Genomic DNA, 13,319 nt, shown 5'->3' with positions numbered 1-13,319 from the left:
TATATATACAAATGTACAATTGTTGAAGATAACTTCCGACGGCTACAGGCTCCCGGGGAGGCGGGTGGGCACATGTGAATCTGCAGCGACCAATGCCACGAACAGATGTACACTGGGTAAGTGACATTTTCAGTTCGATGGCATCTGTTGCTGCAGATACACATGTTGTGCATAGACTAGTAAGCAGTTATCTCCCCAAAAGCTGTGGCTCAGCCTGTAGAAGTGGAAGTAGTCTGAAACAAAGTTCTCAGTACGGCTTGACCTACTGTGGCCTGTTGTGCGGATAGCACGTCTACACAGTAGTGTTTAGTAAATGTGTGAGGTGTGGACCATGTGGCTGCCTTACATATTTCGTGCATTGGAATATTTCCTAGGAATGCCATGGTAGCGCCTTTTTTCCTGGTTGAGTGTGCCCTTGGTGTAATGGGCAGTTGTCTCTTTGCTTTAAGATAGCAGGTTTGGATGCATTTAACTATCCATCTGGCTATACCTTGTTTTGATATTGGGTTTCCTGTATGAGGTTTTTGAAATGCAATAAACAGTTGCTTTGTTTTCCTAACCTCCTTTGTTCTGTCGATGTAGTACATTAGTGCTCTTTTGACATCTAAAGTATGTAGTGCCCTTTCAGCTACTGAGTCTGGCTGTGGGAAGAACACTGGTAACTCTACCGTTTGATTTAAGTGGAACGGTGAAATAACCTTTGGTAGGAATTTAGGATTGGTTCTTAGTACAACCTTATTTTTGTGTATTTGGATAAAAGGTTCTTGTATTGTAAATGCCTGAATTTCACTTACTCTTCTTAGAGATGTGATGGCAATGAGAAATGCAACTTTCCAGGTTAAGAATTGTATTTCACAAGAATGCATGGGTTCAAAAGGTGGCCCCATGAGTCTTGTCAAGACGATGTTAAGGTTCCACGAAGGAACTGGTGGTGTTCTTGGTGGTATTATTCTTCTTAGGCCCTCCATAAATGCTTTAATGACGGGTATCCTAAACAGTGAAGTTGAATGAGTAATCTGCAGATATTGCTGCAAGGTGTATTTTTATGGAAGAGAAGGCTAAATTTGACTTTTGTAAGTGTAGTAAGTATCCCACTACATCTTTTGGGGATGTGTGTAATGGATGAACCTGATTATTATGACAGTAGCAAACAAACCTTTTCCATTTGCTTGCATAGCAGTGTCTAGTGGATGGCCTTCTAGCTTGTTTTATGACTTCCATACATTCTTGAGTGAGGTTTAAATGTCCGAATTCTAGGATTTCAGGAGCCAGATTGCTAGATTGAGCGATGCTGGGTTTGGATGCCTGATCTGCTGTTTGTGTTGTGTTAACAAATCTGGCCTGTTGGGTAACTTGACGTGTGGTACTACTGACAGGTCTAGTAGTGTTGTGTACCAAGGTTGTCTTGCCCATGTTGGTGCTATTAATATGAGTTTGAGTTTGTTTTGACTCAATTTGTTTACTAGATATGGAAGGAGAGGGAGAGGGGGAAAAGCGTATGCAAATATCCCTGACCAGTTCATCCATAGGGCATTGCCTTGAGACTGTCTGTGTGGGTACCTGGATGCGAAGTCTCGGCATTTTGCGTTCTCCTTTGTGGCAAAAAGGTCTATTTGCGGTGTACCCCAAATTTTGAAGTAAGTGTTTAGGATTTGGGGGTGAATCTCCCATTCGTGGACCTGTTGGTGATCTCGAGAGAGATTGTCTGCTAGTTGATTTTGGATCCCTGGAATAAACTGTGCTATTAGGCGAATGTGGTTGTGAATTGCCCATTGCCATATCTTTTGTGCTAGGAGACATAGCTGTGTCGAGTGTGTTCCCCCTTGCTTGTTTAGGTAATACATTGTTGTCATGTTGTCTGTTTTGACAAGAACGTATTTGTGGGTTATGATGGGTTGAAATGCTTTTAGCGCCAGGAATACTGCTAGTAATTCGAGGTGATTTATATGCAGTTTTGTTTGATGTACGTCCCATTGTCTTTGGATGCTGTGGTGATCGAGGTGTGCTCCCCACCCTGTCATGGAAGCATCTGTTGTTATTACGTATTGTGGCACTGGGTCTTGGAATGGCCGCCCTTTGTTTAAATTTGTACTGTTCCACCATAGAAGCGAGATGTATGTTTGGCGGTCTATCAACACCAGATCTAGAAGGTGACCCTGTGCATGTGACCATTGTGATGCTAGGCACTGTTGTAAGGGCCTCATGTGCAGTCTTGCGTTTGGGACAATGGCTATGCATGAGGACATCATGCCTAGGAGTTTTAAAACCACTTTTGCCTGTATTTTTAGTGTTGGATACATGGCCTGTATGACCTTGTGAAATTTTTTAACCCTTTGTGGACTCGGAGTGGCTAATCCTTTTGTTGTGTTGATTACCGCTCCTAAGTAGTGCTGTATTTTGCACGGCACAATGTTTGATTTTGTGTAGTTGAGGGAGAACCCGAGTTCGTAGAGGGTTTGTATGACATACTCTGTGTGTTGTGAACACTTTGTTAGCGAGTTGGTCTTGATTAGCCAATCGTCTAGATACGGGAATACGTGTATTTGCTGCCGTCTGATGTGTGCGGCTACTACTGCTAGGCATTTGGTAAACACCCTTGGTGCGGCTGTTATACCGAACGGTAAGACTTTGAATTGATAGTGTATTCCCTTGAATACAAACCTTAGGTATTTCCTGTGCGAAGGATGTATCGGTATGTGGAAATACGCGTCTTTGAGATCTAAGGTTGTCATGTAATCTTGTTGCTTTAGCAGTGGTAACACTTCTTGTAGCGTGACCATGTGAAAGTGGTCTGATTTGATGTAGGTGTTTAGTATTCTGAGATCTAAGATTGGCCTCAGTGTTTTGTCCTTTTTGGGTATTAGAAAATACAGTGAATAGACTCCTGTGTTTATTTCTGTACATGGTACCAGTTCTATTGCTTCTTTTTGCAGTAGTGCTTGAACTTCTATTTCTAGAAGGTTTAAATGCTGTTTTGACATTTTTTGTGTTTTGGGTGGGAAATTTGGAGGGATCTGTAGAAATTCTATGCAATAACCATGTTGGATAATTGCTAAGACCCAAGTGTCTGTTGTTATATTCACCCATGATTGATAAAACTGACTTAGTCTTCCCCCCACTGGTGTTATGTGGAGGGGTTGAGTGACCTGTAAGTCACTGTTTGGTTGTTGGGGTTTTGGGGCTTTGAAATTTCCCCCGGTTTCTCAGGAATTGTCCTCCTCTGTACTGGCCCCGAAAACCTCCCCTTTGGTACTGTCCCTGGTAGGTAGACGGTGTTGATTGTGAGGTGCTGGCTTGTGTGGCCTGACCCCGAAACCCTCCTCTGAATGTTGTTTTACGGAAGGTGCCGAAAGTGCCTCTGCTCTGCGGGGAGTAGAGCGCGCCCATGGCCTTGGCTGTGTCAGTGTCCTTTTTCAGCTTCTCAATCGCCGTGTCAACCTCTGGTCCGAACAATTGTTGTTCGTTGAACGGCATATTGAGTACTGCTTGCTGTATTTCTGGCTTAAAGCCAGATGTGCGCAACCATGCGTGCCTTCTGATGGTAACTGCAGTGTTTATTGTTCTTGCAGCTGTGTCCGCTTCATCCATAGAGGAGCGTATTTGGTTATTGGAGATGTTTTGTCCCTCCTCAACCACTTGTTTTGCCCGCTTCTGAAATTCCTTGGGTAGATGCTCGATGAGATGCTGCATCTCATCCCAATGGGCTCTGTCATAGCGCGCTAGGAGCGCCTGAGAGTTGGCGATGCGCCACTGGCTGGCAGCTTGTACAGCGACTCTTTTCCCAGCTGCGTCGAATTTTCGGCTTTCCTTATCCGGGGGTGGTGCATCGCCCGATGTGTGTGAATTGGCTCGTTTGCGAGCTGCTCCTACCACGACTGAGTCTGGTGGCAGTTGAGAGGTGATAAAAGCAGGGTCTGTGGGAGGTGCTTTATATTTCTTCTCTACCCTTGGAGTGATTGCTCTACTCTTGACGGGGTCTTTGAAGATTTGCTTCGCGTGCCTTAGCATTCCTGGAAGCATAGGCAGGCTTTGGTAGTTGCTATGGGTGGAGGAGAGGGTGTTAAAAAGGAAGTCATCCTCGACAGGTTCTGTGTGTAACGACACGTTGTGGAATTCTGCTGCCCTAGCTACCACCTGCGCATACGCTGTGCTGTCCTCGGGTGGTGATGGCTTGGTAGGGTAGGACTCTGGGCTATTGTCTGACACTGGTACGTCGTATAGGTCCCAAGCATCTTGGTCATCTTGGCTCATGGTGGTGTGAGCCGGTGAATGTGACGGAGTTTGTGCCGGTGATATTTGAGTTACAGGTGGAGGAGAGGGTGGCGGAGTTGCTTTCTTTGCCACCTTTGCTTGTGGTGTTAGTTGTTCAGTTTGGAACTCTAGTCTCCTTTTTCTCTTGATTGGTGGAAGAGTGCTAATCTTCCCCGTTCCACTCTGGATGAAGATCCTCTTTTGTGTATGGTCTACATCAGTAGTCTGTAGCTCCTCTTCAAACCTGTGTTTACGCATTTGAGAGGACAATGAATGTTCCTCTGAATATGAGCTGGTAGTGGTTTCGGTTGCTGATTGTTTTGGCACCGAAACTGTGTCCTTTTTTGTTTTCGGCTCCGAGGCGAATCTCTTCTTTTTCGGAGTCGAGCCTTCTCGGCGTCGATCATCCCCGGTGCCGCTGTCTCTGCGTCGCGCAGCGTCGGCTCCGCCTTCTCGGCGTTGATCTTTTTCGGCAACACTTTCTCGGTCCCGAGAATGTTGCGTGCCTGTGTCTCGACCCGAGTCGGACGATCTGGGCACCGGTTCGGCCTTTTTCGGTGCCGATAGACGGTCACCTTTATGGGTTGAGCCATGGCCAGTTGGCAGTGGCGTCCCCTGGGCCTTGTCTATTTTCTTGTGCTGTGTGCTTTTTGACGTCTTACTCACAGTTTCGTCGACGTCGAATTCATCTGAGTCCGTTTCATGGATGGAGAAGGCTTCCTCCTCTTCTCCTTGTTCCTCGAACTCTCGGTGTTCTGTCGGCGTGGACGCCATCTGTAGTCTTCTGGCTCGACGGTCACGGAGTGTTTTTCGGGACCGGAACGCACGACAGGCCTCACAAGTTTCTTCCTTGTGCTCGGGTGACAGGCACAAGTTACAGACCAAATGTTGGTCCGTATATGGATATTTATTGTGGCATTTAGGACAGAATCGGAACGGGGTCCGTTCCATCGGTGTCAATGTTACACGCGGTCGGGCCGACCAGGCCCCGACGGGAGATCGAAATTACCCCGAAGGGCTACCGGAGCTCTTCACGATTCGGTGTCGATTCTAACTATCCCGATCCCGAGCGAAACAATACCGACGTAATTTTTCGAAGTTTTGACTAACTTTCCTTCCCGAAACCCGGAGCGAAAAGGAACACGTCCGAACCCGAGGGCGGAAAAAAAAACAATCTAAGATGGAGCCGACGCCCATGCGCAATGGAAGCAAAGAGGAGGAGTCCCTCGGTCTCGTGACTCGAAAGACTTCTTCGAAGAAAAACAACTTGTAACACTCCGACCCAACACCAGATGGCGGACTGTGCACAACATGTGTATCTGCAGCAACAGATGCCATCGAACATAAAGTACCTTTATTTTTGTACAACCAAGTGCTTTCTTTAATGAGTGTACATACTGTGTTTCTGTAGTGGTATTGCATGAGCTTTGCATGTCTCCTAGATAAGCCTTTGCTGCTCATCCACAGCTACTTCTAGAGAGCCTGGCTTCTAGACACTGGAGACAATTTACTGAGAGGGGATACCTGGAATAAGGTGAAAGTACCATAGGTACCCCCACACACCAGGCCAGCTTCCTACACATCCTTTTTGGGGAGCAGGACCACAATGTACTCCTTCATGCTGACAATCTCCCCCTTGCCAGAGCCTTACACCTCCATCCCTGCAGTTGTACATGCTCTCCAAACCTATGAGCGGATATCAGGGTACAAATATCAACCTGGCCAAGTCCCAAGCGCTCAACCTTATGTTACCATCACACCTACAACACCAACAGACACTCACTCACTTTCAATGGTCTACCCGGTTCATCAAATATGAAGATCTCACTATCATGAATTCTCAAGCCACATGGATGAGGGTTAATTGGCAACACTACCGCAGGGCAATACTCGACGATCTCTGGCGCTCAAGGCCGCTGCAGATCTCATGGTTGGGCTTTATTAATGTACTGAAAATGAACATACTTTCCCGACTGATCTACCTTGTTGTAAGGGGACCTCCGCTCCTTTATTTGGAAGGGAAAGCACCCTCATGTTTCCACTACATTGCTTATGCTTCCAAGAAACAGGTTAGGGCTTGCCTGTCCCAACATTCAGAATTAATAGTGGGCAGCCAATCTACGCTACAACTCTGAATAGGTGGTGCCCAAGAGCGAAGAACACTGGCTACACATGGATAGGGCTGTTGTTTGCCGCCCACTAGGGGATCTTGCATGGTTTCCGAGATAGCCACGCCCGTATCGCCTATGTAGCTACCCCAATGCGCATGGTTTTTGAGATATGGAACAAGCCGGTGGATGGGCGGGGTCTGACAACATTCCAATCTCCAAACAACCCCACTGCACGTAACCACAACTTCTTATCAGCTCTCCCTCGGCATTCTTTTCCAGACTGGGTGAAGGGCGAATGCACAATCTTATAAGACTTGTTTAGGGGGAGAACTATTAAATCATTCAATAGATGTAAAGCTGAATTCCACCTCACTTAATATAGGAAAGTACCATCTTTCTTGGCATGTTACCCTCACTTTCTGCCTGATTGCCAGTGTGTTTTGACTCTGTCACTGGGATCCTGCTGGTCAGCACCCCAGTGCTTATGGTTTATGGCTTGCTTACCAGTGCACTTACACGTTTTTCTAAATTGTCACTGGTGTCCTGCTAATCAGAACTCCAGTGCTCATGCCCTTTGTTTCTAAATGTGTCACTATAGTCTAGTGACTCCATATTTCACTCTAAATTGGCATACTGGACCCCCTTTATAAGTCCCTAGTATGTGATACCTATGTACCTGTGGGCCTCCTGATGGTGCTCCCTCTCCTGAAGTTGCCTCTTTATTGTGGTGCCCCCATCACCTTGGCTTTATCATTGTCCTTATTGATTTGTTGTAAGGACTCGTCCACCTCTTAGCCAAACAAGGCCTCTTCACTGAAGGGCTTGTTTATTATGGAAGCCTGTACTTTGGTTTTGAAGTCAAATATCCTGAGCCATGCTTGCCTTCTGAGTGTTGTCCCTGTGCACATTTGCCTGCTAGCTGTGTAGGCTGCGTCCAGAGTGGATTTTAAACACATGGTGTTGATGGTTTTTCCTCCTGTATAATCCCCTTTGCCCTTTTCTTATCTCCTTCTGGGAGTTTCTTCATGAGTTCTTCAAATTTGTCCCACTGCTGGTGGCCGTATCTGTTTAGGAGGGCATTAAAGTTGGCTATATGCCACTGTGTTGCAGCTTCTCTTTCCATCTTCCTCCCCCCCATGTCCAGCCTTTGCTTTCTCTTTCTGGAGGCGGACTGTGGAGGAGAGTGTGCATTTCTCCTCCTTCTGCTGTTGTTGTGACGATGATCGAGTCCTCCACTGTGTTCCCCTGAAAGTATCTGGGGTCCTTTGGACAGGGTTTGCACTTCTTTTCCACTGTTTGTGTAACCCTTTGGCTGCCGGAGGTTCCCTGAAGGCCTCCTTTACCTGGTGCCGTATGCTAGGTAGCATAGGTAGGTAGAGGTTCACTTTGCTTGAAGGCATCAGGGTTTCCAGTAGGAAGCAGGAGTCCCCTTTCTCTTTTTTCAGGGGTAATCCATATGTATCTGCTGCCCTCGTCACCAGACTGTTGTAGCATGTGATGTCGTCAGGGAGCTAGGGCTTCAAGTGGTGGCCGTAGACGACCTCTCCTGTTTCGAGATTATTCCAACAGAGCTCGAAACCCCGGTAGCTTCCTCCTCCTCTGGGTCATATAACTCCTCCTCCATCTCTTCTTCATGCGGTTCGGGGGTTGCCAGGGCTTCAAAACTGCCTCCTCCTCCTTGGCATCTGCAGCCATCAAGGTTATGGGTGGAATTCGGAATTGTTTTAGTGCATCGTCCAACTCCTGCTTTCTTTGCAGGAGCACTGCCATTTTGGCCTCCAGATGATTCTGCATTCTCCACCTCCGATGCCTTTTCTACATCCTGTTCCTTCGACGGTCATTTTTTCAGCACACGTTCCCCCGATGGCTTTGGGGTTTCTTTCCCTGAGGAGGTGTTTCAACTGTTTCGGCGTCTGGCCCGCTTCGGTATCCCTGGGGTTCTCTTGTCTGTGGCTGGCCCTCGATGGTCGTTTTCTGGGATGTCAGGGCTGCCTTGTGGTATTTTTTCCTCGGGGTTTTCTCCTCTGAGCTTTTCGGTGGCTTCTTTACCTTTTCAGGTCTCTTTTCAACATCCTCTGTCATCTTATTCTGCAGTCGTTTTTCCTCTGGTTCCCCCTCAAGGAATTCGCTGTCGACCCAGTGTGTTGAATCTGTGCCTCCTGCTTGCGCTTCTTCGTTGCTGGAAAGACCTAGTTCCTACAGCTACCTTGTTTAATTCTCCTGCTCTGTGGATTTCATCAGCGGGGTGTTTTTTGCTCTCTACTTGTCCTGGGTGCTGTTGGTTTTGGCGTTATCTTCAAATTTGTCTTGATGTTTTCAGCATTGTCTCAAAAAACTTTGGATTTCCTCCCTTGCTTCCAGACCCAACAACACAAAAAAGAATCTGAAGATGGCTACCACGCACAACAACTTCCAGGGTGCTGTCTGACGTCATGCAGGGGACGGGCCAAACACCAAATGATAGTCGGCAGCGCCCAAAAGGAAAAGAAAAAAAAAAAAAAGGACAATTATGCACACAACCACTAGATGGAATGACGCACAGCATGGGAATCCAGAAAAGGATTCATGCTGCAAAACTCTATTAAGTTAAGTGCTTTCTATTGACCAGCTAGCCATACTACAGTGCAAATATCTGTTAGGGCCTTGTCACAGTAGGGACATTAACATTTACTTTTCCTACTTTTAAGTACCATGCTCTCTGCCTTATGGGCATTTAAGGCCTATTTAGGAGTGACCTATTGCTCTTTTGAAGGAGGGTTTAGGCCTATTAAAAGGGGTTTTTGTGGCAAGTTGAATTTGCAGTTTTAAAAGTGCACAGATAGGCTACAGTGGCAGGCCTGCAGTTATTATTTGCCCAGTCACTCTAGTGGTAGCACAATGTGTGCCACTATCCACTAGTGACACATAACTTACAGACCCTGGGTACACTTTATACCAGATACTAGTGACTGACAGTAAAGTTAACTATGGCAATTAGAAGTATAGCACATTGCGGTATGTTTTAGCGGTCAGACCACATAGAATGGGGCCTTGTTAAAAGAGTCCAAGTGCAAAAACAACAAGCAGCATCAGTCCCAAAAAACTGCGTGATCATGCAAAAAGAGGCATTTAACTAAGGGTATAAGCAATGACAAAACCAACAGGTTATACGTTTATGTAGTGCATAGACAATCACCTTCAGTGACATAGAATGCACATGCATGCAAATATGCAGACATGACAGAACACCTACAGACATCCCTGCAAATAGATCGGCAGATAAACATGCACTCACGCATACAGGCACCGATACACATAAACCACCTGGCATGCAGTCATCTATAAAAACAGATCACAAGATGTGTGGAGAGGGGAGTGGAGGGATAAAGTGTGAGGGATTGAGGTAGCATCCTACTGAATACAATGATCTTCCTCAAAATGAAAATGAGCAGTGGTTGATAAAAGCAGTATGTATATGCTTGTTGAAGAGGTAGAAAGAAGTATACAAAAAACGGGCTGCAGAAGACAGTAAGAGGAAGCAAAATGGGTTTGGAGGTACAAATCACTGCAGAGAGGAATAAGGGGTCAACATATGTTTAGGGATGGTAGAATGTTAGAAAGATGCCAAGGCAAGCAAGTTAACCATGCCTACTAATCAAGACAACAAAGCTAAGATGGAGTAAACAAACATTCAAACACTCAATCACTGTCCCACACAACATAGATAAAAGTGAGGCAATGCACAAATAGGCACACAACGAGGGTCAAGAGAAATAATCAGATGTTAAAAGGATGGACAGATATATGGATATACATTTAGGTCCATTTAGTCCTTAAATCCTCTGCTGATAAAATCACATTTGAGGGTAGAGGAAAGGTTTATGATAACACCTATTCAACTTTGGCCTTTCCTTTGATAAAACATTTCTATTGGGTGATGGAATATATCAGTTTCCATCTCCATTCTACCATTTCTCTTTTAAAATCATCACCTGTTGTAACAGTATACGTTTGTGGGGGTAATTATATAACACAAGCTGCTGGGAAATAATGGAGCGCTGTACAGGAGAGCAAGAGCCAAGGTACATTGGTGAAAATACTTACAGGGATACACAGAAAAGGTGGGTAAGCTGCAGTGAGGAGATAGTTTTCTATCAAGACATGAGTTGCAAGAGAGAGTACATAGTGGAATTTCTGAGATACACATCTTCAGTTCCTTCCTGAATTTTAGGAGGGCGAGAGTAGTTATTTTGAGACAGATATTCTGTTCCAAATTAGTGCATCGAGTCAGAAGGCTTTCATTCTGGTCATTTTTTATCTCTTTCTTACATTTCCTTGTTTCAGGTTTAGAAACATCTCTTCATTTGGTGTGGCACTGTCCTTCATGATGGCCAGCTTTTCTGCTACGTACACTATGGTTTTTTGATTTTGGTGGACTTCTAGATGGTGCACCATGTCTTAAAGATAATGCAGCTTTTTAGGGAGAGGGTGTCACTTGTTGGCTAACAGATCTGTCCAGATCCTCCCAAGTGCATTCTAGGAATTGTAATACAGCCCTACTGTATCCAAGTGTAGATTGCACTGGTAGCCTTTGGAACATGTATTTATTTTTATGTACTTAACAGAAAGGTGAAGTCTTAAGAAAATGATGCAGGCCTGAATGAGGAATCAGCGAAGCTCCTTCAGTGTTCAGGCAATGTGCCTGAATTTGCTAATGTCCCCAAAATGTAGGATGCCTTTCAGACCCGACAGCCTGGAATGAGAGAAACCTCTGAAAATAATTTTGCTTTTATCCAGGTGGGAAGTGACAAGGTCCTGCACTGATGATCTGAAGTCAGCTTTGCAGAGAACGTTTCACTTCTTTATGATATGTCCACAGCTAGCAGTTTATTACTTCCATTAGTGCACTGTGTTTATGTCTGTTGAACTATCAACTTTGGGATATGGGGAATGGTGTATCCATGATCACATGCTGACAGTCAATTGCAGTTTGCAATGTCCTGTGCACTTCTTAGTACCCCCTACTAAATTGGCAACTTTTTGTTTATATTAATGACTCAGAAGGGGCACTATTTAAATAACAATAATTAGGACAATATATTTTAACACATTATATTTAGGTTGTGATATCCTGGTACCATACACTCACTGCCCTGTGCACCCATTTCCTTTATGTTACTATACGGGGCCATGCCTCCCTAAACAAATACCCCTGTCTACGAGCCTGAGTAGAGTTGAGCAGTAGCAGACAGTCATCAAGGTTTACCTCTTTTGCATGGTATTTAGAAAAGTGAATCAAATATATAAAACATTTTTATCTTCTGTTTGTCCAGAATTAAGACCTGCTTTGCAGTATCCTCATGTCTCTCTAACACAAGTAAATCTGTACAGCTGCCTTCTAGTAAGCAAGCATGCCACAGGTGAGGGAATGCCCTTCTTCTGTAACTACTAGTCAAGAAACAGCACTCTCTTGTGGAGAAAAGACCTTTAAGGTCTGTACGTAATTACTGCAGAAGGTAACATTAGTAATTTGAGGATGATTTAAATTGCAATAATAACATATTAAACACCACTCAAGACTAAGTGCTCCCCTCTTTCTTGATAGTAACAGAAATACCACTGCTACTTCAAAGTGCTGTGAAAAAGAATATGTTCACCAATTTAATGTTACTCATTTCCGTCCCTCGTAACTAAGACCTGATCAAAGAACAAGAGAGCAAAAGAGAGAGAGAGAGAGAGAGGAAAGAGAGCAAGGCTGTATGTTAGATACTCCTTCCCCCAGGATGCCAATATATTAGCCAAACAATTAAAAGTATAGCATGCATAAAAAAGCAAGGCTCATAAAAAAGTATGAGGAGTTGAATTCAAACCTTGAATCGGCATATAGCGCCCCTTCCTGTCACTAAAATCTAAAGTTGACAAGCTCATGTTGGTGGTATTATCTACGGTTTCCATTAGGTCTTGCAAGTGGACATTGAAGAAAATAGCTATTTTCTGTGAGAATAGTTTTCTGCTTGAAACCGTTCTAGATTCACAACCTGTGCATTCACGTGCAGTCTAGTAGTTGCGTCTCTAAATTTTGTTCGTGAAAACAAAGTTTTAGTTGTTGGTGCCAACAACGGACAATATACTTCACAAGACATCTAGCCTAAACTCGCAATGCGTTATTTTATATTTTTTTTCGAAAGTTAGAAAGGAACATATGATTCGAATATTAGACCATCTGTAGACATGGGTTTTACATCACAATTTCTGCCTGTACAGTTTAACATTTGATTAGAGTTGACACGGCGTTGCGACCTGGCGTGCACTGTAAAGGAAGAACGTAAAGAGCGATGTGGAACACCCAATGACTCTTGCAATGGTGAAAGTGGAATATGGAGGCAAGTCACAGTTTGTCTTGCTAGCAACACAAGTTCAGCTAAAGGACCCTTCCATTTATCTCACTTGTTTAACTCAACACCCGACAGGCCACTTTACCTTCTGTGAGCACAGGAGGCAGGCAGTCATGCATGAAATCCTTAGCTTTTTGATCCACTCCAGCATCAACAGGAGCGTGGTCTGCTAACTTTTTAATTAACTTTCGCACCTTCTGCAAAAATTTGACTCGGCGAGGATCATCCTTTGACGAGAAATGAAACAAATTATCTGATCAACATAGCATTCAAAGCAGTTCATGTAAGTGGAATAAATATCAGTACAATCATCAACATCTACACATAGCATGTAAAATGAATGTGATATAGTATCCCTGACACAAATCATAAGAATGTTACCAGTCAACAAAAGTTTGTGATGAAATACAGTTACTAGGTCAAAGGGTGAATTCCTTTATAATGCACAGAACAGTGAATTGTAATGTACTTTTTGGACAGGACAGAGCTGTAGGAAAGTAGCCTCTTTTGGGGATGGTTAACCCCACTTTTTCCCTGATGTCAGTGCGTTTTGACTGTGTTCACTGGGATCCTGCTAACCAGG

General features: G+C 44.6%; 1 protein-coding gene across 1 annotated transcript in view; it reads right to left on the bottom strand.

The window, feature by feature from the left end:
• Positions 1-13,319, bottom strand: part of RIOX1 (ribosomal oxygenase 1) — a 235,283-nt gene that overhangs the window by 76,796 nt on the left and 145,168 nt on the right. The window contains exon 11 of the mRNA XM_069234671.1: positions 12,822-12,963. Coding sequence (XP_069090772.1) covers positions 12,822-12,963 — 142 coding nt within the window. The remainder of the gene's footprint in view (positions 1-12,821; positions 12,964-13,319) is intronic.

This window comes from Pleurodeles waltl, chromosome 5, assembly GCF_031143425.1.
Source record: "Pleurodeles waltl isolate 20211129_DDA chromosome 5, aPleWal1.hap1.20221129, whole genome shotgun sequence".
Classification (NCBI taxonomy): Eukaryota; Metazoa; Chordata; class Amphibia; order Caudata; family Salamandridae; genus Pleurodeles; species Pleurodeles waltl.
This window is presented reverse-complemented; position numbering and strand designations above follow the sequence as displayed.